Below are 27,548 nucleotides of genomic sequence, written 5' to 3'. Positions count from 1 at the left end.
ACAAATATAGAAAGAACATACTCTGACACCAGTACACAGATGCACAAAAATCACTTTCGCAACTACTTACCCACCCACTCGCCACCAATACATCCATCAATATATCTCACAAGACTTGCGCCAAAAACTCATGCCTAACATCTTTGTCAATGCTTACGTTGTTTGGTAAATTTCGTTTTTGCATTTTACTTCACTGGTTTTTATGTATGCTCCTTTCTTTTGTATACATGTTACCAATTGCCTGACAAGCCAGTATACGCCACACTTTGCAGCGTCCATACAGCACAGGCCATAGAGAAGGCTGTGCGAATCCTCTTTGAAGGTTTAGACTCGCTACATAATTCTGGCTGAATACAAACACAGGCAGCCCGTGGCCAAAGACAAACAATGCACAAGACAAAGCTGGCACCAATATTGCACATTAGTACACGCTACATATATGTGGGTATGATGCACGCATTAGAAGCTATAAGCACACCTAATATGTGAGGGCACTACGATACAGGCGATACAATAGCGCTGGGACGCTCACGGGCAGCCATGCGCTTTATAAATCTTTTCATTTCATTTCATAATTAGTGCAAACATGACATCTTTACATTGGCATAGTAATTCATGCTTTTAAAACGTTTTTAGCCCAGTAAATTGTGCAATCTATCTTATGACATCATACAAATCCCTATATTTATGATACATTCGCAAACATCTGCCGTGGGTCCTCCAGTCCTAAGGTAACACATCATTCTGAAAATTGATATCCAATAAAAGCTTGACTAATGCCAATGGATTGGCTACACTAATTTAACAATCTCAGAAAGGCTGAAACACATGTCGAAGTTGCCCGAAGCACTAACTCAAGAATATGCATAAAATGTGTGTGTCATTCTAAAGTTTTGTCATGGCAAAGCCACACTTTACCTACGCATCAGTAGCAGGTACAGTATTCAGTTCATTATCAAGGTAGAACAAGCACATTTTGGGTTGCAGCTTTCATTTAACAACTTATATTGATGTAAAAAAGTAATTTACCCAAATTAAACGCATCATTCTTATATGTTGTTAGGATAACAGCGGCAGCAATGCAAAACCACCATGGACCTAAGCCTGAAAGGTAGAAAACATGTCATCTAGGCTTTCAACTCAGTAATAAGACTAACTTTCCAGCAATTGAATCTATAAATACAGTGTAATGAAAGTGAATTTGTAAATGTAAATAAACTTCAAATCAGAATAATAGTATTTGCATTTTACTTTTAAAGTCTTTTTATTGCTTTTATAACAGTAATGTAAAACATAAGTTAACATACGCCTCCTGCACGGAATCAGACTGCATTAAATGCGTAGCATCAGGTATGAAATGCACCCTTATCGCATAGTCATTTATAAAACAACTATTTTTACAACCATCATTGAATGTTGTTTTCTGTCACACACTTTTAAAGGTCTTAATAAGCTATATTCCCTTGTTTCTTAGCTAATGTGTTCTAAAGCAAAACACTAAGGGGCTTATTTCCAAGAAATTGGCGTAGGGCAGCGTCACAAATCATTTTGCTTCACTGACCTACGCCAATTCGAAAGGACAGGAATGCACCGTATTTACAAGATACGATGCAATCCTGTCCCATCAGCGAGCGCACATTTTACAGTTGTGTGCCAATGCAGGCACCCCTGCACCATGGTGCAAGGGTGTCTGTGTAGTTGTCACGATTGTTTTTGTGCAGGAAGGGGCACATTTCTGCACAAAACAATCACAAGAGTTGTTTTCCTCTTTCTATGTGTGCTGCAGAATGAAGCACATGTGAAAAGAGGAAGAAACAAGGAGTAATTTAAGCATTTCTCCTCCTTTGGAATTGGAATTGGAATTGGAATCGGTATTTATAAAGCGCGACTGTCGCTTCGGAAGAAGCATCCTGGCGCTAACTGGAAGGTGAGCGGAGGGGGGAGAATTTAAGGCAGGATTAGATGGCGTCCCGCACATACTCGTCTGATAAGCTGAAGATCCATGTTTTCAGTTGTTTCCTGAATTGGCTTTCCTTTGTCAGTGATCTCAGATGCTGGGGCATTGCGTTCCATGCTTTGGAGGATAAGTGGGTAAGAGTTTTACCCCCTTTGGTTTTTAGGTTGAACCTAACTAGTGTTAGAAGGTTGTTGTTGGAGGATCTCAGGGACCTGTGAGGATTATAGTGGGGGTAGCGTTTGACTAGGTACTTGGGACCAATATGGTTGAATGACCGGAAAGCCACGGTTAGGATCTTGAACAGGATCCTTTTGTGCAGGGGTAACCAGTGGAGGGTTCTCAGGGCGGACGCGGCTGAAGATCTTCTGGGGAGTTTGAGCACGAGCCTCGCCGCCGAGTGTTGGACACTCTGGAGTTTTTTGAGTGTGGATTTCTTCACACCTGCCAGGAGGCCGTTGCAGTAATCTATGCGAGATAGGATTAGTGCCACGGTAACCGTCTTTCTGGCTTCAATTGGAAGGAAATCAAAAAAATTTTTGAGGGATTTGATGATTCCGAAACAGCTTCCTGCGACAGTCCTGACATGCTGGTCAAAGGACAGGTTAGTGTCGAAGGTGACGCCAAGGTTTCTTGCGGTGGTGACGGTCTGTGGGGGGGCTGTGGAGTCCTTTGGCCACCAGAGGTGGGGACAGAAGTTGATGTTTTTCCCTATGGGGAGGATTTCTGTCTTCCCTGTATTACATTTGAGGTGGTTGGTTTCCAACCACAGGAAGACCTCTTTCAGGCAGTTAGTTAAATTTTGTTCGGCGCTTGTAGAGTTCTCCTCTAGCGGGACTATAAGTTGGGTATCGTCGGCGTAGGATGTAACAGTGATACCGTATGATTCGATCAGGGAGATGAGGGGTATGAGATAGACATTAAAAAGCAGGGGGCTTAAAACGGAGCCCTGTGGGACTCCTGATCGAATCTTTTTCTCTGTGGAGTTGAAGGGTCCTAGTTTCACGGATTGTGATCTTTCAGAAAGGAAGGATATTATCCAATCCAATGTCCGGTCGGCGATGCCAATGTCCTTAAGTCGGTCTAGGAGTATTTGGTGGGAGATAGTGTCGAACGCTGCCGTGAGGTCCAACAAAATCAGTACAGCGTTTTTCCTTTGATCTTGGAGGGTTTTTATGGAGTCAGTCAACTCGATCAGGGCTGTTTCTGTTGAGTGCTGAGGACGGAATCCTGATTGTTGGGGGTGGAGGATATTGTTAGCTTCCAGGTGGGCTTTAAGTTCCCTGTAGACTATTTGTTCTGTGATTTTACCCAAAACTGGGAGGAGAGAGATAGGGCGTAGGTTGGTCAGATCAGAAGGGGGTTTGTTAGGTTTCTTCGTCAGAGGTTTAACAGTGCCATGTTTCCATGCACTAGGGACGATACCAGTCCTGAGGGAAGTATTGACTATTTCATTGATGATGGGATTGACAGTGTCGATCAGTTGATGTAGGATGCTAGGAGGACAAGAATCGGAGGGAGAGCCTGATTTGCATGCTAGGATGACTTCCTTAGATTGAGCAAGAGTGACCTGTGAGAAGGACCTTAGATGAACCGGAGTATAGTCTTCTGGTTCCTGTCTAACTGGGGGCTGGGATCGTTGGTATATGGGGAAATCCTTCTGAATCAGATGGATTTTCTCTTCAAAGAAATCTGCTATTTTGTCGCAGAGATCTTGAGAGGGGGGTATTTCAAACTGTAGAGCTGCAGGATGGGTAAAGGATCTCACTATTGCAAACAGAGTTTTTTGCTTTTGTTTTGCGTTATTGATGGTTCTGGTGAAAAAATCTTTTTTGGCGTTTTTTATAGTCGAGTGATAACTTTTCCTTAATAGGATATAGGATTTCCTGTCAATGTTGTCATATGTTTTCCGCCATTTGCGTTCTCCTTTTTTGCAGAGCAAGTGCGCCTTGGCTACTTCTGGTGTGAACCAAGGGGCATTAGTTTTAGTTTTAGATTTTGTATCATTTTTCTTGGTGCGCTTGGGCGGGGCACGAATTTTAATTTCGTGGGATATCCAGTTGTGGAAGGATTGTGAGTCTTGTTCTACATCTCCCAACATAATGGGGGTTTGGGACTCAGAGATGGGGTTAAGTTTGAAGGCTTCTTCTACCTTTTTCCAGTTGACCTGGTTCTCTGGAAGGGGGCAAGGTTTAGTTGGTTTATATGCTGCGGGGTTCTGATGAGAAATGGGATAAAATTGTGGTCAGTCCAGATGTGTGGTACTGGAGTGTGAGTTTCTAAAGAGGGGAGATTGGTACAGATCCCATCTAAGGTGTGTCCCGCTCGGTGGGTGGGTTCCTTGACCTTTTGTTGGAGGTTGAAGATCTCCAGTGTTTGATGGAAGTTAAGTGTTTGCGCGTCCTCTGTGGAGTCGAGGTGCAAGTTAAAATCACCCAGCATGGTAACATGCGGGTATCTGATTAGAAGTTGTCCGAGGGTGTCACTAAGGGAGTCTAAAAATTTGGTGGCGGTACCTGGTGGACGATATATAAGTCCTCCTGAGAATGAGGTGGACTCGTTGAGTTTGATGGAGAATCCTAGGGATTCGGCGCCCTTTAGTGAGTCGAGGGTGAAGGTGTGGCATTTGAAGGAGTTTCGTAGTAGGAGGGCTACACCTCCTCCTCGCCCCTTTGGTCTGTCTTGCCTGTATATGGAGTATCCTTGTGGGAGGGCAGTGGCTAGATCAGGGTTACTGTTGTTCGTAAGCCAGGTCTCTGTTATGAAAAGACAGTCGATGTTTGATTCCTGAATGAGATCAGTTATGTCTTGGCTGTGGCAAGTCATGGATCTTGCGTTGATCAGCCCTCCGATGAAGGGTGGGATTTTTTCCCTGAGGTTGATCAGTGAGGCGGGGGTCATGGCTGGGGAGGAGGTCCATCTGCAATGCCTGCAGCTAAAAGGCCCCGTGGTGGTGTAGATGTCGACTTTACAGGTACAAGGCGAATTGCTGCGTAACATTTTTAGCGAATTGGCATTATAACACATAGTGAGGGGACCGGGGGCAGAGTGTCCTGCGCCTGTCGCGGTCTTGGCGCGGACGGGCACAGACGGGCTTGCCTTAGGCGCGCCTTCGGCGCGCAAACGGCGCTCCCGCTGCGCTCGTCCGCTGCGCTTGCGCTGGAGGCACATTTGAGGCGGAGGTTGTGGGCGTGTCCTGCCAGGGGGCGTGGCCTCGTGTCACGAGGGTTTAGCGTTCGTGAGGAGACTGAATTAGACTGAAACACCTGACAGCGCTAGGTCCGCTGTAGGTGAAGTGCTAGCCTGGCAACAAGGAAACACGAGCAGTTTTTAAAAGAGTGTAACAAACAAATCAAAAGTTTTTAAAAGAAGTGCGAGCAGCTATCCTCCGGCTTCCGCCTCAGAGGGTGTCAATACCAGTAAGACGCGCAATTGGTCGGCGCAGTCTTATAGGCGGAGGTTGTGGGCGTGTCCTGCCAGGGGGCGTGGCCTCGTGTCACGAGGGTTTAGCGTTCGTGAGGAGACTGAATTAGACTGAAACACCTGACAGCGCTAGGTCCGCTGTAGGTGAAGTGCTAGCCTGGCAACAAGGAAACACGAGCAGTTTTTAAAAGAGTGTAACAAACAAATCAAAAGTTTTTAAAAGAAGTGCGAGCAGCTATCCTCCGGCTTCCGCCTCAGAGGGTGTCAATACCAGTAAGACGCGCAATTGGTCGGCGCAGTCTTATAGGCGGAGGTTGTGGGCGTGTCCTGCCAGGGGGCGTGGCCTCGTGTCACGAGGGTTTAGCGTTCGTGAGGAGACTGAATTAGACTGAAACACCTGACAGCGCTAGGTCCGCTGTAGGTGAAGTGCTAGCCTGGCAACAAGGAAACACGAGCAGTTTTTAAAAGAGTGTAACAAACAAATCAAAAGTTTTTAAAAGAAGTGCGAGCAGCTATCCTCCGGCTTCCGCCTCAGAGGGTGTCAATACCAGTAAGACGCGCAATTGGTCGGCGCAGTCTTATAGGCGGAGGTTGTGGGCGTGTCCTGCCAGGGGGCGTGGCCTCGTGTCACGAGGGTTTAGCGTTCGTGAGGAGACTGAATTAGACTGAAACACCTGACAGCGCTAGGTCCGCTGTAGGTGAAGTGCTAGCCTGGCAACAAGGAAACACGAGCAGTTTTTAAAAGAGTGTAACAAACAAATCAAAAGTTTTTAAAAGAAGTGCGAGCAGCTATCCTCCGGCTTCCGCCTCAGAGGGTGTCAATACCAGTAAGACGCGCAATTGGTCGGCGCAGTCTTATAGGCGGAGGTTGTGGGCGTGTCCTGCCAGGGGGCGTGGCCTCGTGTCACGAGGGTTTAGCGTTCGTGAGGAGACTGAATTAGACTGAAACACCTGACAGCGCTAGGTCCGCTGAAGGTGAAGTGCTAGCCTGGCAACAGGGAAACACGAGCAGTTTTTAAAAGAGTGTAACAAACAAATCAAAAGTTTTTAAAAGAAGTGCGAGCAGCTATCCTCCGGCTTCCGCCTCAGAGGGTGTCAATACCAGTAAGACGCGCAATTGGTCGGCGCAGTCTTATAGGCGGAGGTTGTGGGCGTGTCCTGCCAGGGGGCGTGGCCTCGTGTCACGAGGGTTTAGCGTTCGTGAGGAGACTGAATTAGACTGAAACACCTGACAGCGCTAGGTCCGCTGTAGGTGAAGTGCTAGCCTGGCAACAAGGAAACACGAGCAGTTTTTAAAAGAGTGTAACAAACAAATCAAAAGTTTTTAAAAGAAGTGCGAGCAGCTATCCTCCGGCTTCCGCCTCAGAGGGTGTCAATACCAGTAAGACGCGCAATTGGTCGGCGCAGTCTTATAGGCGGAGGTTGTGGGCGTGTCCTGCCAGGGGGCAGGCCTCGTGTCACGAGGGTTTAGCGTTCGTGAGGAGACTGAATTAGACTGAAACACCTGACAGCGCTAGGTCCGCTGTAGGTGAAGTGCTAGCCTGGCAACAAGGAAACACGAGCAGTTTTTAAAAGAGTGTAACAAACAAATCAAAAGTTTTTAAAAGAAGTGCGAGCAGCTATCCTCCGGCTTCCGCCTCAGAGGGTGTCAATACCAGTAAGACGCGCAATTGGTCGGCGCAGTCTTATAGGCGGAGGTTGTGGGCGTGTCCTGCCAGGGGGCGTGGCCTCGTGTCACGAGGGTTTAGCGTTCGTGAGGAGACTGAATTAGACTGAAACACCTGACAGCGCTAGGTCCGCTGTAGGTGAAGTGCTAGCCTGGCAACAAGGAAACACGAGCAGTTTTTAAAAGAGTGTAACAAACAAATCAAAAGTTTTTAAAAGAAGTGCGAGCAGCTATCCTCCGGCTTCCGCCTCAGAGGGTGTCAATACCAGTAAGACGCGCAATTGGTCGGCGCAGTCTTATAGGCGGAGGTTGTGGGCGTGTCCTGCCAGGGGGCAGGCCTCGTGTCACGAGGGTTTAGCGTTCGTGAGGAGACTGAATTAGACTGAAACACCTGACAGCGCTAGGTCCGCTGTAGGTGAAGTGCTAGCCTGGCAACAAGGAAACACGAGCAGTTTTTAAAAGAGTGTAACAAACAAATCAAAAGTTTTTAAAAGAAGTGCGAGCAGCTATCCTCCGGCTTCCGCCTCAGAGGGTGTCAATACCAGTAAGACGCGCAATTGGTCGGCGCAGTCTTATAGGCGGAGGTTGTGGGCGTGTCCTGCCAGGGGGCGTGGCCTCGTGTCACGAGGGTTTAGCGTTCGTGAGGAGACTGAATTAGACTGAAACACCTGACAGCGCTAGGTCCGCTGAAGGTGAAGTGCTAGCCTGGCAACAGGGAAACACGAGCAGTTTTTAAAAGAGTGTAACAAACAAATCAAAAGTTTTTAAAAGAAGTGCGAGCAGCTATCCTCCGGCTTCCGCCTCAGAGGGTGTCAATACCAGTAAGACGCGCAATTGGTCGGCGCAGTCTTATAGGCGGAGGTTGTGGGCGTGTCCTGCCAGGGGGCGTGGCCTCGTGTCACGAGGGTTTAGCGTTCGTGAGGAGACTGAATTAGACTGAAACACCTGACAGCGCTAGGTCCGCTGTAGGTGAAGTGCTAGCCTGGCAACAAGGAAACACGAGCAGTTTTTAAAAGAGTGTAACAAACAAATCAAAAGTTTTTAAAAGAAGTGCGAGCAGCTATCCTCCGGCTTCCGCCTCAGAGGGTGTCAATACCAGTAAGACGCGCAATTGGTCGGCGCAGTCTTATAGGCGGAGGTTGTGGGCGTGTCCTGCCAGGGGGCAGGCCTCGTGTCACGAGGGTTTAGCGTTCGTGAGGAGACTGAATTAGACTGAAACACCTGACAGCGCTAGGTCCGCTGTAGGTGAAGTGCTAGCCTGGCAACAAGGAAACACGAGCAGTTTTTAAAAGAGTGTAACAAACAAATCAAAAGTTTTTAAAAGAAGTGCGAGCAGCTATCCTCCGGCTTCCGCCTCAGAGGGTGTCAATACACCTCTCGCCTGCTCTAGGGAGGCACAAGGTTTTCGCGCTGTCCCATGTTGACCTGATGCTGTAAATCTGAGGCAGCGTCAAATTCCATGGATGTTGAGTAGGAACACCCATGGAAAGTCTCTTTGATGCAGACTAAGGCAAGGCAGTGACTTGCACTGCCTCGGCTTACTCAATATCTACAAAGCCATGAAAACCCACACAGGGTGGCTTTACATGGCCTTGTACATATTGCTAAGTCCTGTTCGACACCGGAACGTCGCACAAAATGACGTTCTGGCAGTGCACAGGGCTTGTAAATATGTCCTTAAGACAAATACTAACTAGATGGTCATTAAAAACACTGTCTCATGTTTCATTACCTGCAATCACTCTTGACTGCAGCAGCTCTTGCAAGTTTAGGATTACTAGAAGATTTAAACCAATTCACAATGCCATTACATTACAATATCACCAGCAATAACGCCTAGCAGAGACACACACATTTTACATGAAGCAGCGAAAATCACTATCAAGACAACCATCTGATAAAACAGTGACGTAGCTAGGGCGGGGCTTGGGAATTCAGTCCACCTGGACTTCTCTTCTTTGAGGGCGGTGGCACGAGCGCAAGGTAAATTTAGTTTTTTCTATATTCTCCCACGTCACCTGAAACATCCCCCCCCACCAGCTCGTTGTGGTTGTTCGGCAGCACCCTCCTAACCCCGCTCTTATCAGCACTGTGCAGCAAACTGTGGTATTGGCCCCCGGGCGTAAAAACCTACGCCACTGTGATAAAATTCTGTGTGAAACTGAATTATGAAATAATTTAATTCCCAATGTAGCATCCTTGTTTTAAGCTAGCAGTGCAAATTTGGTTTGTGCTACAGTTGCAAGAGACAGGAAATCAAAAGTAGCCTAGAATTCATCTGCTTTTGGTGTCCATGAAGCAGGTAAATAGGAGACCAACCACCTAACCTTAGTAGAGCAGTTCCAATCCATGTGTGTCAGCAAGATTCAAGGGTATTTTAGTACTTGAGTTGTTGTGTGTGTCCTTATTCAAGCAGGATCCAGGAGTCAAGAGTCAAAAGTCTCTTCAAGCAGAGCTGCCTTCTTCAAATGGAGTCTTCCGAGTTCCAGAAATGTTCTGCAGAGGTGCTGGTGGAGGGGCCAGATTTATCTTGTGCACTTGCCAGTGACTGGAGCAATTCTACTGCCCAATTGTAACATTTTTCTTGCACCCCAACTACTTTTGCAGCACTTCCTCTTTGCCTTATTGGAACATTACACTGGATCCCTGTTTCAATATGACAGGACACCGCTGCCACCAAGCAGACCTTTCTTTAGCTTCCTGGCTACTACTAATTTTCCCTCCTACTGTTGCTGGAGTCGAATTGTTCAGGATGGCCTGGGGATGAATAGAAGAATCCCATCTTGACATCTACAAATAAACTGAGGTTGTGCTAAAGATTACCATTGTTTTACGAACTGTTATTTTTCACTACCAACCAGACTGCTAATCCCTGCTAGGTGGTCAGCAGTTAAGACCCATTAGCTCTTCCTTGACCCAGAGGCAAGTCATTGTTCCCAGAGTCAGAGGGGTGAACCATTCAAGCCAAAGATGTACATTCTAGCTCTGGAAGTGTGATGAGTGGCAGAACTGGTTTTAAGCCAGTTCAGGCATTTTTACAAAGTTATGTTTTTGCTTGAGGGATCAAAAATCGGACTTAACTATTGGCTCAGATTCTCAAAACTAACAGGAAATACCTTTGAAGTATTTTTCTAGCCCTTTTACTGAGCAGAGGTGGAAAATAAAGATTTTAATCCCTCCTAGGCCTAACACGTCTAGCACGGCCTACATGGTGACATAGCATTTGGGTGTTATTTCACTGCGAGGGCATACTAACCTCAACATGTAGTGTGCCATAATTCTATACATTAGAACTTTGCCTTTGGGCCTACAAGGCATGCTTCAGGGGTGATTTAACAAGATATAAAAGTAGGGTTTGACTGCATGTAACAGGTGTTTTTCCCTGCCAAATGAAGCAGCAGTGCATTTAAACAGCAGCTTTGCTTAGCATGGTAGTGTTCCTAGTAGAAACCTATTTTGCCATACATATGGGTGGTATAAATACACACTCCAGCCCACTGACGACAATTAGCTTCCCATGCCATAGGTACACTCAAAGCCCATTTAGAAAGGTATATATAGGGAAATTAAATAGGGAATTATAATATACAACACATGTTTTAGAGAGAATGAACAGACACTTACTACTTAGCAGTAGTAAAGTGTGCAGAGTTGTAGTAAAGTGCGCAGTGTTGAAGCCATAAAAAATAAGGTCCACAAAAAGGCAAAAAAAAACAGGGTGACCATGCAGAAAAGGCAAACTTGTTACAGTGAGGCGCTTTCTTCTCAAGTTGACTACACTGTACCTTGGTAATAATATTCAATTTGACCTCTGCCGTATAATTAGGTGTGCAAAATTCACATAAACTGCTTTTGAATAGTTTTTTATGAAGACTGAGGCTAGACATAGCTCGCAGAACACCTTCCAGTATGAAAAGCTATAGCAAACTGTTACATTTGATGGATGATGTCATCAGGGATGTCTCTGTGTTGTCGTCAATGATGTCATCAATGATGTAATTTAACAAGTCATGAGGGATATAATATCTGCGGTCATGAATAGTGCATGGTGGGGGCGCAAGGCATAGTTAGCACACTGAACTATAATTGACGAACTTCATTTAAAAAAACATTTTTTACATTTGTTTTTATCTCATTTCAACACCTGAATATACCTTCACTGTAACCTTTGTTTCTTCAGTAAATTTCTAGGGTTTTCTGTGACATAAGCTAAGGTCTTATTACCATACCCAACTTTAACCTTTGTATTTTCCCTGAATTTCAGTTATTTTAATCATATTTAGCCAACTCATCAATTGTGCATGCCATTTGGCCTTGCACAGAAGAGGGTTGGCCTAAACTCACCCCTCACAGAGCCTCAACCCCCTAAAGGTACACAGCTCCCAACGCTCATGGCCAAAGCTGTGTGCAGTGTAGGGATTGGCCTCAGACACTGTGCCCATTCCGAACATTAGCACACAACCCCTCAGTGTGCATGGCCCTCAGAAGTGCCAGCTGTGTGTTTGCCCTGTGCCCAACCCACTGCAAGAGCCAAGCTCCCATGCTCACATCCTATTCGCCAGTTTTCCATAGGTCTGCTGTGCCAAGTACCTCCTGCAAGCCCTCAGTTTTTTTTAAACAAAAGATTTGCGGTACCGATGCTGCCACTGCGGTATTGCAGTTGGATGACAGACTGGGTACTGCAGTACCAGCTGTTTCATGCTGAGGTACCCACTGCCCGGTCGTCACTGTGTAGTTATAGTTAACCCCTTCGATGCTCCATGACGGAACGGTTCCGTCATCAGCGTCGGTGCTCCGGTGCTGATGACGGAAATGTCATCAGCACCGGAGCACCGACGCTGATGACGGAACCGTTCCGTCATGGAGCATCGAAGGGGTTAACTATAACTACACAGTGACGACCGGGCAGTGGGTACCTCAGCATGAAACAGCTGGTACTGCAGTACCCAGTCTGTCATCCAACTGCAATACCGCAGTGGCAGCATCGGTACCGCAAATCTTTTGTTTAAAAAAAACTGAGGGCTTGCAGGAGGTAAATACGGTTTTAAACCCTTCAGGACTGCAGCGAAATTTGCGCAGCACTGAAGAGGTTAAGACCAGGTTTCCATAGAAAATAGATTTTTTTGGTTTGCTTATAACCTTGGCACCACTTTACAAAGCTTCAAAAAACTTTCCAAAAAACAAGCTACAACCACCTTAGAGCCTTCCTGGAAAGTTCCAGGGTGATCTGTCAAGTGGGGAACATTTCCTATATGAACTTTAGATATAGCTACAGTCAAAATTGCTGAATAGGATTCCACCAAATTTTGCAGAAAGCTACATCTTCATCCAGAAATTGAGCTTTTTGTGATTTGGTGTAAATATGTTCAGTAGTTTTTGAGAAATTAAGGTTCAAAATCTATAGGTCTCCTGCAACTCAGCATTACCATGGAGTACCGTGGTACAACAAGCTGAAAACGCAATCTGATTGGCTGGCCGCAACCCAATGAGAAAGTCCCATCTCGCTTCCATGGGAGTCAGACTCCTGTGAGAGCAAACGCTCAGAATGGCTGGCAGATACATCAGAAAAATTTTGCCAGGAGCCATTTCTGAACTATGGGGCTGATCCTACTGTTCGGAAAGTTTTTTTAAAAAGTAGATATATGGGGCACGGCAGGGATACCCTGACTTCCCCAGAACCCATGGAGGGGGACCCAGAGGGACACCCCCAGGCCCAAAAAAAACAGTAAGAGAGATGATCAAGAGATAAAAAAAAATATGGGGGCCGGGCTGTATTTATTTATTATAAGCCAGAGAAGCCTAACTCTGGGAGACCATGAGGAGCTGTGTTTCTAGAAAGAAACATGGCACCCCTCCCCAACCTACAAAGGGCCTTGGGGAGTCCACCCTTGGGCCAAAAACTAATTTTATGGGGAGGTGGGATGTGCCCCCCCCCCTCCCCAAGAAATTGGAGACTCTGGGGAGCCCATCTCTGGGGACAATCTTATTATTTATGGGGAGGGTGCCAAAATGTATGAAATGGGGAGGGAGGATGTGTGACCCCCTTCCCCCGCTGCAAGTCTCAGGTAGCCCACACCCGGGGCTCAAAATGTAGAAAAAATAGGTAGGTGGGTCGAGTTGCGCCCCCTCCCCAAGCCTGAAAAGGTAGTCATCACTGTTATCATAAATGATGTCATAGAACATTTCATGATTGATGTCATATGTGACGTCATAGGCAGTGCATGGCGTGGTGCAAGCCATAGTTAGAGCTGTTAACTATAACTGGCGAATTTCTGTGTTTTTACAGTTAAAAACATTTCTGTTGTCACTGACCAATTCACCTAACAATGACATTACTTTAGCCTTGGCTTTTTTCAGTGAAATTCTAAGTTTGAAAAAAAGAAAAAAATAGATCCTTTAATCACACTTAACTATAACATAACTTTCACCTGTTTTTTTGTGGAAAAAAAAATATATATATGTGTGTGTATATATATATATTTATATATATATATATATATATATATATATATATATATATATATATAAAATAAGTATTATATTGTTGCCTAATACTTACATTTAAAAAGTCATTTCTTTGTTATCAGCTAAGATCTTTTGCCTGTTAATGCATTACCAGCTGATGTAGAAAAGAGGTAGCCACATGTGCAGGCATGAAGATCATTACTTTGGCACAGTACATACTTGACAATATGTTCACTATTGTGTCTGGAATAATGCTTACTGATCCTGTACAGCGCTTTGCTGCTTTTTGGCTAGGTATGCACTATAGAAATATCATACACATATATACGTACACACACTCTAATATTTACCACTTCAAAATTGCCTTTTAAATATTTAGGGACGGAATTTGAGTTTGGCAGACTGATTAGCATCAGTTGGGATGGTGTCAAATTTAGAGATGGTCATCTCTTTACACTGAAAGGAACCACCATCACAACAGAGCCTTTCAATGTACTTAAGATTGGTGATGCCCGCAGTCTTTTTTTGACAGGCGTACTACACACTTGCCATTTTTTTGTTTCCAAAAACAAACTCCTGTTTTCGAAAAACAAAAAACTAACGACCCCCAACTTGGGAGTTTTCTGCCAGGGTATGGGGGGGAGTCATTATTGTTGTTTTTCCTGTTCCTCACTGTTAGGTTTTTCATGGCGGAGAGGAACAGGAAAAAAGACATGGCGTCATCTACCCTAAATTGGGCAGACGGTGTAATAACCATCCTCCGACAGCCCATACTCCGTTGGGTCATGGTATTCAATTGACAGAACCCAAAATCCCACGGCACAGGTTTATTTTTCTAAGGTTTCGGCTCAATTATATCCCTTGCATGTTGGGCCACCCTGCTGGTATCTTTTCTTCGAATGACCTCCCTTGTTGCCCATGTGATGGCACTTCACGACAAAGTGGCAGAGTGGGCTAAAGAACGGTGATGGATCAAACCCAGATCTTTTGACTGGGTGTGAGTGTTTCATTGACTCAGATGCTCCGTCCTTCACCACCCCCTTTTGTACCGCTTTGGCCGCAATAAGTGTGGCAGCGTATGCTCAGACGTGAGTCCCTTGCTCACTTTGCCACTGGATTCAAGTAAGCCGGGCTGAAGACGGCTGTAATGCCAGAAACCGGTCCTCGGAAGCTTGTTTCCGGTCCGGGGAAGGCATGGCTTGGCAGTTCGGGCTGGACTGTTCCCATGAGGCACAGGGCCAGACTGATTTGCATATAGCCATGTCTGAACTGGGGTGGCAGAGTGGGCTAAAGAACGGTGATGGATCAAACCCATATCTTTTGACTGGGTGTAAGTGTTTGATTGACTCAGATGCTCCGTCCTTCACCACCCCCTTTTGTACCGTTTTCAAAACAATGACATGTATAATGCTATAGACCATGTTTCTAATTCTCAAATAAAGTCAAACATTTTTATCTGCTGTTTTCCGACCTCGCACTTGTGCAGATTTGCAACCTTTTGAAGATCCCAAACGTTTTCCAAAAATAGCGGATGAAGCGGGGTTTCAGGCGTACTCCTGGAAAACGTCTGTGAATTCCACTTTACAGTCAAATATTTACACTCACACTCGTATTTTTGAATGTCAAAAAAACAAAAAAAAAGCAGATGCACTTTTAGAACTTATTTTTTTCAACGAGTAAAAACCCTCATGGGTTGCCCCTACAAAGAATTATGCTTCTGCCCTGGAGAGGAGTAAATCTCAAACCTTTTCCAGGGTGGCAAGATTTCAGAATTGCGCCCCTTGTGTACATAACCTTCTTGGTCTAAATCTGTGTAAACGAGAGGCTGGTATGATCTGTACTGCGTTAGACAAACATACTGCTGCTGGGTTCATAGTTTGAATCGGTGTTACCTGACGTTTAAATTGTTTAAAAAACAATATTAGTGATTTCTTTCTAGTTCATAAATCAGTTCCACACACGTAAAATCAAAGTCCTTAGTCCTGGGAGCACAGTAAATAAGGCTGTTGCCTATTCATGCTGTTTGCCTCTGTTATGTCTACGGTAGTCTCTGATATGCTTGGTTATATGCCAAGATGTTTGCTTGCTTTTTCATCCAGAGTGACTCACCTCAGCACTCCAGCTGAACGAAGCCCAGAGTGTGTAGGAATGCTGCAAGGACTAAAGATATGAAATGAGCCAAGGGCAGGATATTTCATGTCATCAATGACTTAAAAAAAAAATAATCACCCTGATGTTCGATTTGCAGATCGCATAACCGCCATGGAAGGAAATTGCTAATATATGTTTATAGAAATATTAAAATGATTTCTTTTCAGGAGAGGGAGGTTTATTTTGTGCCTGAAGAAGTACATTTTACTATATGTAAATGAATGTGCTGGGACATTAGCAAATTTGAATCTAAGAGATAGAACTTACAATTTTTAAACAACACATCCAGACTTATCCTACACACTTTTTGCACACTGAATAAAAACATCAGGATTTATCATAGACGACTGGGGTAGGGAACATCGAGGACACAATATCGAAAGGTCACACTATCATGGCCAGAATATCATGGGATAAAATACTAAAATGGTAAGTGCACAGAGGGAGGTATGGGTTTGCTGGACTTAACACCTCATCTACATACTTTAAAGATCTATGCGTGTGATTGTGTGTATGTATATATATATATATATGTCAAGGCTGACATGGTCTGTATGTTTCGCGTGAAATCTGATGCCATTTGTTGTCTGGGGGTGCATGTTGCAGCATCTTTATGCGATTGTCAACCATATTTGTGCGCATGTGTGTGTGTATATATATATATGTGTGTGTGTGAGTGCGTATATATATATATATATTCGGTATGTAGAAACGTCCAAAAACCAGCAAATGGATAGACGAGGCAAGACCCATAGATAGTGCAGAATTTCTTTTAATCAGAGACCCAACACCAGTCCGACATGACGTGTTTCGGCTTCTCCAAGCCTTGATCATATATATAAAACCTACTGGAGGTTGGAGAGTAGGTAGTTAAAGTTAAAGTTTCGGGGTGATTCATCAAGCGGGGTCCGAGAAAAAAGGGGGGTCCCAAAACGCTTTTTCTCCATTTTAAATTCCATAAAAAACTGTTGACGCAGCTACAGCCCGAACTGCTGAACGAAATTACACCAAATTTGGCAGAAAGGTAGCTCTTTGTCCAGAGTGCACTAAATGGTGGAAATTCGTTCAGCAGTTTTTCAGAAATTAAAATTTGAATTTTAATATTTACAGATATCCATATTTTCGCACAAAGGATCCACAAACCCTCCCGATCTCGAGCCTGAGATCTGATTGGCTGCCAACACTTCAAACCAGAAAGTGTTGGTATCTATCTTGTGACTCGGTTGAACCGAGTTATAAGAAGAAGGGTAAAGAAAACAAGAAAAGGGGGCATGGTAGAAACACCCTGACCCCCTAAGCCTGCTCAGGTGGCCCACAGGGACCCTGAGGGCCCAAAATGCATTTTTTAAAAAGATTTTTGGTGGCAATCGCATAAGGGTCCACGAATCGTGCCGAAAATGTTAAAAAAAACACACAAAGCGCAGTCTCCCGTCCTTTGTTTAATTGGACCCCCGGGTGGCCAGGTCCCGTGGGCAATGCCACATTGTGATGCCAGGCACACGGGGGCCTTGCTGACCCTGGATCTGCAACTTCCCCGGGGTGATAATTATTAAATGCGGGGGGGACATAACCCCGGCAGCCGCAGGGACCGCCACCTCCCAGGGGCTTTATTGTTTTTAATTAAAAACAGGACATGGGGGTTTCCTGCCCTCCCCACGCAGCCCCGGGGACCACCGCATACCAGGGGCCTTTAAAAAAACTAAGTGTTGGGATGGGCTCTTAGCCTCCACGAAGCCCGGTGACCGCCACCTCTTCGGGTCTAACTTTACAAATGAAGTGTGGGGGGCTTTGGCCCCACCACACTGCCCTGGGGACCACAACCTCCCAGGGGCACACTTTAATTAAATGCAAGGGTCCGTTGCTGACCCCGGGGGACCGCCACCTCCCCAGGGCAGCCTATAAGATGGGTGGGGGGCCGCACGGCAAAGAGATCCCCTTGTGTCCTGAGGACCTCAGAACTAAAGTGGACTTCATCCCCCAACCAAGAGCGCACCAGGAGGCGTGTTTGCAGACTGGTGGAGAAAGGGGGCGTGGCCTGCGTCCAGCTCTCAACAATCCCACAGTGTGGGGCTTACTGTAGTTAACAGGTAGGCTAGTTGGCCACTCACTACCCCTACCAGTGAAGGGGATTTGATCCCCCAAACAAGAGCGCACCAGAGGCGTGTTTGCAGAGTGGTGGAGAAAGGGTGTGTGGCCTGCTATCAGAACGCAGTAATCCTCAATGGGACTTACTGGAGGCAATAGGCGGGGTAGTTGGCCTCCAAGGACACCGTTGGGGGCAAACAACCCCTCCTGTTACCTCCAGTGAGTCCCACACAGTGGGATTGCTAAGAGGTCTTCGGTGGCCACGCCACCCTTCTCCACCACTCTGCAAATGCGCCTCCTGGCACACTACTGGTTGGTGGATGAAGTCCCCTTTACTCCTGAGGGACTTTGAGGGCCAAAAAGCCCTCCTGAAACATCCTGTAAGTCCTACGCAGCGGAATTCAAGAGCGCTGGTTGGTGGCCCAGCCCCCTTTATCCACTACTCTGCAAACGCGACTACTAGTTAAGCAAGCATTTGCAATGCAATAGGTCTCGCATTTGTGAGACTTAGAGCTTTTGGCATTGTAAATGTAAACTTTTTTACTAATGTTTTTTGGAGTGGAGTGGATGTATGTTGTGTGTAGTGGAATTATGTGGTATGTTGTGCAGTGAAATTATGTGGATAGAAAGTATGTGGTATTTAGTGTATAGGAATTATGTGTAGTGGGATTATGTGTTAGGGAGAGTAATCATGTGGTATGGTAGTCTGTTGTGGAGTGGTAACCTCATTTCTGGGCCTAGTTAGAGGTATAAGCAGGGCCACTGGAATTATGCGACTGTTCGGCCACACCGATTTTCGCATAATTATACATTTTCTGCATTTGCCACATAATCCATCGACTGACAAATACTCTGCAGATTTGAACAAAAAAGAAAACTTGTTTCTAGCTCAAACGTTACAAAAATATAGCAACACATGTTACAGAGTGGTAGTAGTCCCTTTGCAAAGCTGGAATGGTGACCTGTTAATTATTGCTAAATGTGGGTGTTAACTTGGTACTAATGGTGGACAAACCTCTCAAGCTTGTATCTACGCCTCTCTTTCCTCATTCTGCACTTCTCTTGCTTCTTTCTGCACCTTTCGTCCTCTTTTTGCACCTTTCTTTCTCTTTCTGCACCTCTTTCTGCACTTTTCTTGCTTCTTTCTGTGCCTTTCTTCCTCTTTCTGCACTTCTCTTGCCTTTTTCTACACCTCTCTTGCTTCTTTCTACACTTCTCTTGCCTCTTTCTGTACCTCTCTTGCTTCTTTCTGCACCTCTCTTGCCTCTTTCTGCAATTCTCTTGCTTCTTTCTGCATATCTCTTGGCTGTTTGTGCACCTCTCTTGCCTCTTTCTGAACCTCTTTTGTATCTTTCTGTACCTCTCTTCCGTCTTTCTGCACCTCTTGTGCTTCTTTCAGCACCTCTCTTGCTTCTTTCTGCACTTATTTTGCTTCTTTCTACACCTCTTGCCTCTTTCTGCACACCTCTTGCCTCTTTCTGCGCTACTCATGTGTCTTTCTGAAGCTCGCTTGCTTCTTTCTACACTTCTCTTGCTTCTTTCTGCACCCCTCTTGCCTCTTTCCACACCTATGTTGCTCTTTCTGCACATCTCCTGCCTCTTTCTGCACCCCTCTCCCTCATTCTGCACCTCTCCTGCTTCTTTCTGCACCTGTATTGACTCTTTCTGCACCCCTCTTGCCTCTTTCTACACACGTCTTCCCCTTTTTGCATCTCTCTTGCCTCTTCCTGCACCTTGCTTGCTTTTTTCTGCACCACATTTGCTTTTCAGCACATTTCTTCCTCTTTCTGCACCTTTATTCCTCTTTCTGCAGTTCTCTTGCTTCTTTCTGCAATTCTCTTGCCTTTCTACACCTCTCTTGCTTCTTCCTGCACCTCTCTTGCCTCTTTCTGTACCTTTTTTGTCTCTTTCTGCACCTTACTAGCTTCTTTCTGTCCCTCACTTGTTTCTTTCTGTACCTTTTTCCTCTCTCTGCATTTCTCTTGCTTGTTTCTGTATCTTTCTGCAATTCTATTGCCTCTCTCTGTACTTATCTTGCCTCTTTCTGCACCTCTCTTGCCTCTTTCTGTACTTCTCTTGCTTCTTTCTGTACCTCGCTTGCTTTTTTCTGCAGCTTTCTTCCTCTTTCTGCAGTTCTCTTGCTTCTGTCAGCACTTCTCTTGCCTATTTCTGCACCTTTCTTTCCTTTCTGCACCTCTCCTGCTTCTATCTGCCCCTCTCTTGCCTCTTTCTGCACCTCACTTGCTTCTTTCTGCCCCTCTCTTGCTTCTTTCTGCACCTCACTTGTTTCTTTCTGCAACTTTCGTCTCTTTTCATCACTTATCTTGCTTCTTTCTGCACCTCTCTTGGTTCTTTCTGCACTTCTCTTGGTTCTTTCTGAACCTTTATTCCTCTCTGCGTTTCTCTTGCCTCTTTGTGCATTTCTCTTGCTTCTTTCTTCCTCTTTATGCACTTCTATTGCCTCTTGCTGCACTTCTCTTGCTTTCTTCTGCACCTTTCTTTCTCTTGTGGCACTTCTCGTTTCTTTCTGCACCTCTCTTTCTTCTTTCTGCACTTCCCTTTCCTCTTTGTGCACTTATTTTGCCTCTTTCTGCACCTCTCTTGTTTTTTGCACTTCTCTTGCCTCTTTCTGTACTTCTCTTGCCTCTTTCTGTACTCAAATGGGAAGTGCAAGCTGTCAAGTTTAAAGGTCTGCGTTCCCTCGTGACTGAGGTATATGACTACTTATACATGTATTCTCACATGTGTTCTGCATCTGAAGATGGTAGCTTAAAAAGCTGGTAGCTTCTCCTATAGGTGGTCAAATCTTCTTAGTCTGCTCGGTCATTCGGTTGCACAGCCAGACATGTCTTACATATGTAGGTATTATAGAGCCCCTCAAATATACTATTGAATACCCAAGCGCCCTGTATTATGAGCAGAAAGAAATATATACACATTCTTGTACACAAAAATTACAGACTCTTCTGTTTGAAACACAGGTAGCAGGGGCGCCCCCCCCCCCTTTGTGGGCGTTGGATTGCCGCCCCTCTCTTCAGCCTCAACGCCACATTAGAAAAATATAAAATTTAAAATACACACACACAAACCTGCAGTAGCACTCACCAGTAGCCTCAGACACACTGACACACACACACACCCACACACACTGACACACACACCACTCACTTCACCTGGTACATTTGCTTAGCTATGCTGAAGTCCGTGGATTGACACAGGTGCACTTTGCACAGCCTGGCTGTAATCAGTGAAATTGCCGGGCTGACAATCTCACATCCCTGGGGTCTGTGAGGTCATCAGCCAGGCAATTCCATTGAAGCCCTGCGGTGTCAGGAGCTTCACGTCCGTCAAGGAGTGAAGCCATGCCACAGTCTACCCTTCCCTTTGTCGTCACACGGTGGGGTGGGGTCAGAGAGCATCACGGACCCCAGCCCACTCCGTGACGACAAAGGGAAGGGTGGGTTTAGAGGCTGCAGTTAGGAAGCTGAGCACTGGATTCTGTGCAGTGCATCAGCTCGACTTTCAATGCACATTGCTCAGAATTCAATCTACAGCTTTCCGTATTGCTGCTTCATCAAGTGCAGTGCTCCCACAGAATCTAGCTCGACAGACTCTCCAGAGTTTAGGAAAGCCATTGAGCTTTCAGCTGGCCCCTCCCGTGATCCTTCCCAGGCAGATAAACGAAGTGCAGTATCGAGGTGGGTGAGCCATGATGATCAAACTGAAATAGAGAGCCAAAGGTCGACACTGGCTCAAATGACAGTGCACAGGCCGAGTCCTAGGAATGCTTGTCAAGAAAAGATTGAAAAAAAACATTGTTAGAGTATAAGTGATTCAGAGCTCAAGATTGTGTATTTTTTTAACACGAAGAAGCGTTTCAGCGTACTTCATCAGATTATTTTGCATGAACTCTGAAACACTTCTACTCTAACATTGAAAATGGGAGTGTTTAAAAGGCAGGCCCATGTATTTTACTTGGAAACGCCAAATTTCAAGTACAAGAAAAATCCCACGTCATTTTCAAGGAAGACAAATGTAGGGGAGGCGCATGTGCTGCACACCAGCTGTGCATTAATGCGGGTCTGGGTGGCTTGAGCAGCCAGCTCAAATTGACAGCATCATAATGGAGTTATGATGGATGATAGTCCATCAACGCCTTAATGTCTGTCATGCCAGGACCTCGGCACAGTAGGGTAGGTGCCCACTCACATCCATCCACGCGCTGCTGGGGCTTCGAAAAATAACCAGAAATGATTCATTCATTTTAAGTGTCTGCCGTTTTAAGTTAACAAATATGATGCAAGTAAATGCCTAATAGTTCTCTGTTGTACGTTTGTAATCTTCTCTTGTATCATAGATTCATTGGGCAGCGCAGGTGGGATCCAGACATTAGGGCTGTGACCACAGACATATGGCGCGAGAGAAAATGATTATTAACCAGTCAGAAGATTCTCTTTGCTGAAGGCACTACATGCTTTTGTGTACAATCTGTTTTCATACATTTAAAATTATATTTTGCAGCTCTAACTTTGAAGCAAGGGAGTGATGTACAGAATAATGAAGAGGATCATGGGCAGAGCTTGTCGCAATAGTCTTTTTTTTCTATAAATATTTTGGGTTTATTTATAATGCCGTGGCCAGTCGTGTTCCACGGGATCGCTGGAGAGTTCTCTATATCAAGCACACTTACAATTTCATTCACCAGCAAAATCTGCCCAGGGTAAAATTTTTGTGAATGGTATCAGATAGATTTTTGGACAAGATTCCAAGGTTTGCAGAGTGAAACCGAGTCTAGTATGCTAAAACGCTCTTTCTATCTACTGTTTCTGCATGGTATTCTTCTATTGATACTAATCTGCACACACAACGGCCTAATAAAAGCACAAAAACCTGTGAAAAGAGAGCAGTTTACTCCAAACCAAATCATACAACGGCGTTATCACCATCTGAGTCTGAATTTGTAATTAACAAGGCATTTAGAATGAGGCTCTTATAATCTTTCCAATGATGTGTATTCATTTAATTTAGATTTCAAGTAGAATTCCTTTAAAACTGTTCTGCAGCTTTCCTCTCAACTTTTGAATTCTGAATCTGACTTATCCCATGTTTAGGCATTAATTTTCCTTCATCTAACTTTTCAAGACAAAGCAATGTGTTTATAAACAAGTCCATTGACTAGTGCTCTAGGTGATTATGGTGTGTTGCTCACCCAAATGAGTACTCCTTTAGTATGAGTGACTACTGTGCCCTTGGCCAGCCCATAACATCACGAACGATTAAAGGCAGCTTACTTTCTTAGCGGGATACAGGCCTTGGCATCTGATCACCAGTGTGGAAACTGCTCACCAGCTCTCCCTCGTAAAATGTGAGTAGTATGTTAGGGTGTAGTACTTACTGTTCTGGCTTAGTCACTACACAGGTTTGTACCAGCTCAAGGTACCCCTGGTTATATGTGAAGTGTTTTTGCTTGTACTGAGATACATGTCTGGTATTATATCCATGGTGCAGTCCTGCCTGTCTGTATACGTCCTCTAAAGTTGTTGGATCGCTCGTAGTTACTGGTAACTAGAGTCAGTTCTCTTCCCTCTCCCTTCATGCCTATTGTGCTGCTCCTTAGAGCCCCCCTCCCACTGGAATTCTTGTAAAACCAAGTGCTGTGTTTGACATTGAAATATCATAATTTGGAGGGCAGTTAGTTGCGTGCAACTGAACATTAACTGTTTCCAGAAGGCAAGGTGTGACCGGTCCAAAGAGAACACTTGAACAAAGGCTGGGGCATGAAAACGTCCTTTTGGTTTTCGCAGGCTGTGCAACACTAGTTAATTCCTGCTTTTGGGTGACTACAAAGACTGCTACAGGCAGAAGACATTCAGTGTGCATAACTGTGTTTCTCTTACTTATGTTTTTCTCATGATGAAATGCTCTACATAGGATATCAAACATCCAAACAATTTTTTATTTGCGCCCAGATTTTCTATCATTGTGCTGCAGGGATTTAGACTTAATTCCTAATGCTTACACAGACACTTTGTTTTTGAATCTTCACACTTGTGTTGGTGCCCAACCTGAAGCATGCACCACAGCCTGTAACTGCTGTGCCCAGGTGCTCATATCTGGGAGAGAGAGGGCACAGTGCTTATGGCCCTTTCTTTCTTTCCTTTTTTGTAGTTTTATATAGCACAAACTCTCCCTCACAAAGCTGCTCTTGGTTTCACTCCCTCACAACTCTCCTTGGCTCTTTCATTCAGAATGTTGTAGTGAAGCCACTGTTGCACTTTTTTTTTTAATGGTGTTTCTTGCATGATAACAGAAAATGTATTTAAGGAAATAGTGTCATCATACTGATGTACAGCACTGCACAGTCAACTAATGTATTTATTGTATAGTTAAAACCATTACAAGTGTATCAGTGTGTTCAAAAGTTAATATGGGCAACATAACTTAAGCAAATGCAAAGATTGTCCTCAATAGCTCATAAAAATTGGCAATTTCTTAAATCATAAATAATTCAATCATATTGCTTTATTAACCTTCCTGATTACTCAACTTTGCTTGAAAATGCACCATTTATCCACTCTTTTTTTCAAGATTTTCTCAGGGGGAAAACCCTTCCAACCCCCCGTAGGGAGTTTGGGCTCGCTCGCTATGCTTGCTCGCCACAGCTCACCACTTTCAAATGGCACCAGCCGCCACTGACAGGTACTCAAGTATTTGTATGTTTATTTTTATGTAACATGTCACTAGGCAAAAGCACAGAAACACGCATGCATACCTTCACAAACGTGGTGGCACTTACAGCAGTGATATGGTTAGGATTGCTTTTTTACATTTGGTAGGCCTAACATTCTGAGCAGTCGATGAATAGTAAATAGGGAACCTTCAAAAGAAAAGTGAGGTTTAAGACATCTTGGGAGAAGGATTAGTGATTAGGTTAATTTGTATGCGTCTGTGGAAAGGTACAGTCAAAGTAGGCCTCTTTCTGCACCTCTGTTGCTTCTTTCTGCACTCCTCTTGCCTCTTTCTGCACCTCTATTGGTTCTTTCTGCTTTTCTCTTGCTTCTTTCTACACTCCTCTTCCCTCTTTCTGCACCTCTCTTGCCTCTTTCCGTACTTTGCTTGTCTCTTTCTACACCCCTCTTCTCTCTTTCTGTACCTCTCTTGCCTCTTCTTCTTTCTGCTCCCTCTAGTATCTTTCTGCACTTCTCTTTTCTCTTTGTGCACCTCTTGCATCTTTCTGCACTTCTGCACCCCTCTTGTCTCTTTCTGAACCCCTCTTGCCTCTTCCTGCACTCCTTTTCCCTTTTTCTGCACCTCTCTTGCCTCTTTCTATACCTCTCTTGCCTCTTTCTGCACTTCTCATGGCTCTTTCTGCTTCTTTATTGCTTCTTTATGCACTTCTCTTGCCTCTTTCTGCACATGTTTTACCTATGTAGGCATAGTTAGAAATTAGCATTTAAAAAGCTTAGAAATCCCGGGGGTGCCCCAGGGCGCCAAGCAGGATGGGCCATGTTACCACCGGCGGGAAACAAGATAGCGGCTACCGAATTTGGAAGTTGAAGCGGCCAGCTGGCTGGCACACTGGGGGCGGAAAGAAAGCGGCTGTGGCTGCATGGAGACGAGAGGAAGGCTGCCGGATTGCCTCTGCTGCACTAGCGAGCGGCCGGCGGAACCCATAGCGGAATCTGCCTGTTGGGAACGACAGCGGCCGAGGAAGAAGGCAAGATGGCGGCTGGTCACTCGGCCGAGTGAGCACTCAATGCCTAACGCCCGTGTCCGTTCCCTAAAGCAAAGCAGATGGACATACAGCCATATGGGCTAAGAGAAAAAGGAGTGGAGGATTGGAGGTGACCAAGGAAATATTGATAAAGTGAGGAGGAAATCGATACGAATTCTGTGGGCACTCCTTACCTCACGGCGTTTCCCGGTGGCCAGCTCTCCGCAACTGTTTGGTGTGTTCTGCGGCATTCTCTGGTGCTGCGGGGATACACCGTGGAGGGTATATGTGAAAGGATGCCCCCAAAGAATGCCAGAGTAGGAAGAACGCGAGCTGCTGCTGCCGCTGGAGGAAAAACACCGGTATCGAACAAGGAAATGGAAAGTGACCCAAACAGACAACGAGGTGGATCGACTACAAAAGATGGGTTGACAGGCAATGTTGAAAACCCAAAGAAGATTACTCCTGCAATATTTTTGGCAGCGACGAAGCAAGGAGGCATCCAGAATAAAAACATTTCTGAGGGAGCGGGGACATTGCTGAATTCTGCTGAGGTGAGCAATGCCACAGTGCCTTACCTGACTGATGGAAGCAGGGACACTGGAAGGGTCATTGGAGGCGGGGAGTGAGAGAGCTGAGGGTCCCTCTGATGGTTTGATAAATAGTCCGAACACTGGGGACTTGGTAGTAATGAGACAAATGGAGAATTTGGGTCTTCCAGAATTGGGAGCTGCGACAATGGCGGATGGTGACCTACCTCAAGAGCAGAGAGGAAATTATAATGCTGGCCCAGAGACTGAGGTGACTAATATCCTAGAACTGGATGCAGAGGGCCCCTTCTTCTCTCTGTCTGATCACTAGAGCTCTTCGGTGGACGAATCCCTGCAGGTATCTGAGGATCTTCTTAACATTTCAAATAGATGCTGGAGTGGGACCAGCAGTATATGCATGGAAGAACAAACCCCGAGAAGAGCCGATAGAGTGCATTCTACTGGGACTATACGCAAGAAACCTGGCACACAGATAGTAGATCCAGCCAGTGGTAAAGTAGACTCAGACCAGCATTGTGCGGGCAGGACAGTAGAGCAAGTGGAGTAAGTGAAAGGTATTTCCTTAACTCTCATATACGAAACAATGATGGCTCACAGGAAAGAGAGTCAAGCAGAAAGTTTAAAAACACAAGGTGCCTATGGAAAATTACAGAACTCTGTTCGCCGGATGACTAAAACTTGCTCTGAAATTGGGGAGAGAATTACGGAGGTAGAGACCCGCATATCTATGCTAGAAGACGAGATGGTGGTACAAAGAACAACTGAGGCATTAACAACACATAGGGATGACCTATCCTGGAAGATCGAGAATATGGAAAAGCGCCTGCGGCGGAACAATTTAAGAATTCTTGGGATAACTGAAGGGGTCGAGTGGGGGGGCCCGCAAATTTGTTGTCAAACTTTTTAGCGAGGCATTCCCCGAGTTAGTACAATGGTCCTGGGAAACTGAGATACAGCTGGCTCATAAATTCCCGTTTCAAGTAAAACAGAATCAGACCAATACAAGGCCTAGGGCCATACTGATATGTCTCTCTAACTACTTGGCCAGGCAAGCGGTATTTGAGCTAGCTAGGCCAGACAGGCAGCGGAAAGCAGCAGGAGCTGAATTCTTTGTTCGCCCTGATTTTTGCCCCACTACTGTGGAAAAACGATGGCAACTTAGACAACTAATTGCGCTTTTTCAGGAGAAGGGGGCACAAGCATTTTTACTGGCTCCTGCCAAATTAAAAATCATATATAAAGATAAAACGAGATTTCTCTCCTCTGAAATGAAGGCAAAAGAGTATCTGCAAGAGATCAAGCATTAGGGTAACCATATGTGTAATATAATGATGGTTATACGCAGATGCTATAAGTGTGTTTGTGCTGCTTTTAAGTAGATATCCAGTTTATGCAAGTTTTTCTGCATGTCTATGCAAGCTTTATTGTAATGTGTAAAGGCTGTTGTATTTTTAGTTTTTTGTGGTACATATGGGTGAGGTAAACGTAGATTGTTTTGGGGAGACACGATGGTAGGGGCGGCACCGAGGCTCTCCATCA

The 27,548-nt window shown here is 45.2% G+C and overlaps 2 protein-coding genes across 4 annotated transcripts in view; both read right to left on the bottom strand.

Annotated features, from left to right (window-relative positions):
• The window catches only part of GLIS1 (GLIS family zinc finger 1), a 1,570,389-nt gene that overhangs the window by 639,243 nt on the left and 903,598 nt on the right, over window positions 1–27,548 (bottom strand). The window lies entirely within an intron of this gene.
• LOC144807804 (uncharacterized) overlaps window positions 1–27,548 on the bottom strand; it is a 242,504-nt gene that overhangs the window by 126,612 nt on the left and 88,344 nt on the right. The window contains exon 2 of the mRNA XM_078673457.1: window positions 1,030–1,104. Coding sequence (XP_078529583.1) covers window positions 1,030–1,104 — 75 coding nt within the window. The remainder of the gene's footprint in view (window positions 1–1,029; window positions 1,105–27,548) is intronic.

The sequence above is a fragment of the Lissotriton helveticus genome, chromosome 1_2 (genome assembly GCF_964261635.1).
Source record: "Lissotriton helveticus chromosome 1_2, aLisHel1.1, whole genome shotgun sequence".
NCBI classification, from domain to species: Eukaryota; Metazoa; Chordata; class Amphibia; order Caudata; family Salamandridae; genus Lissotriton; species Lissotriton helveticus.
Note: the sequence above shows the minus strand (reverse complement) of the source record. Positions and strands in the feature narration are given on the sequence as shown.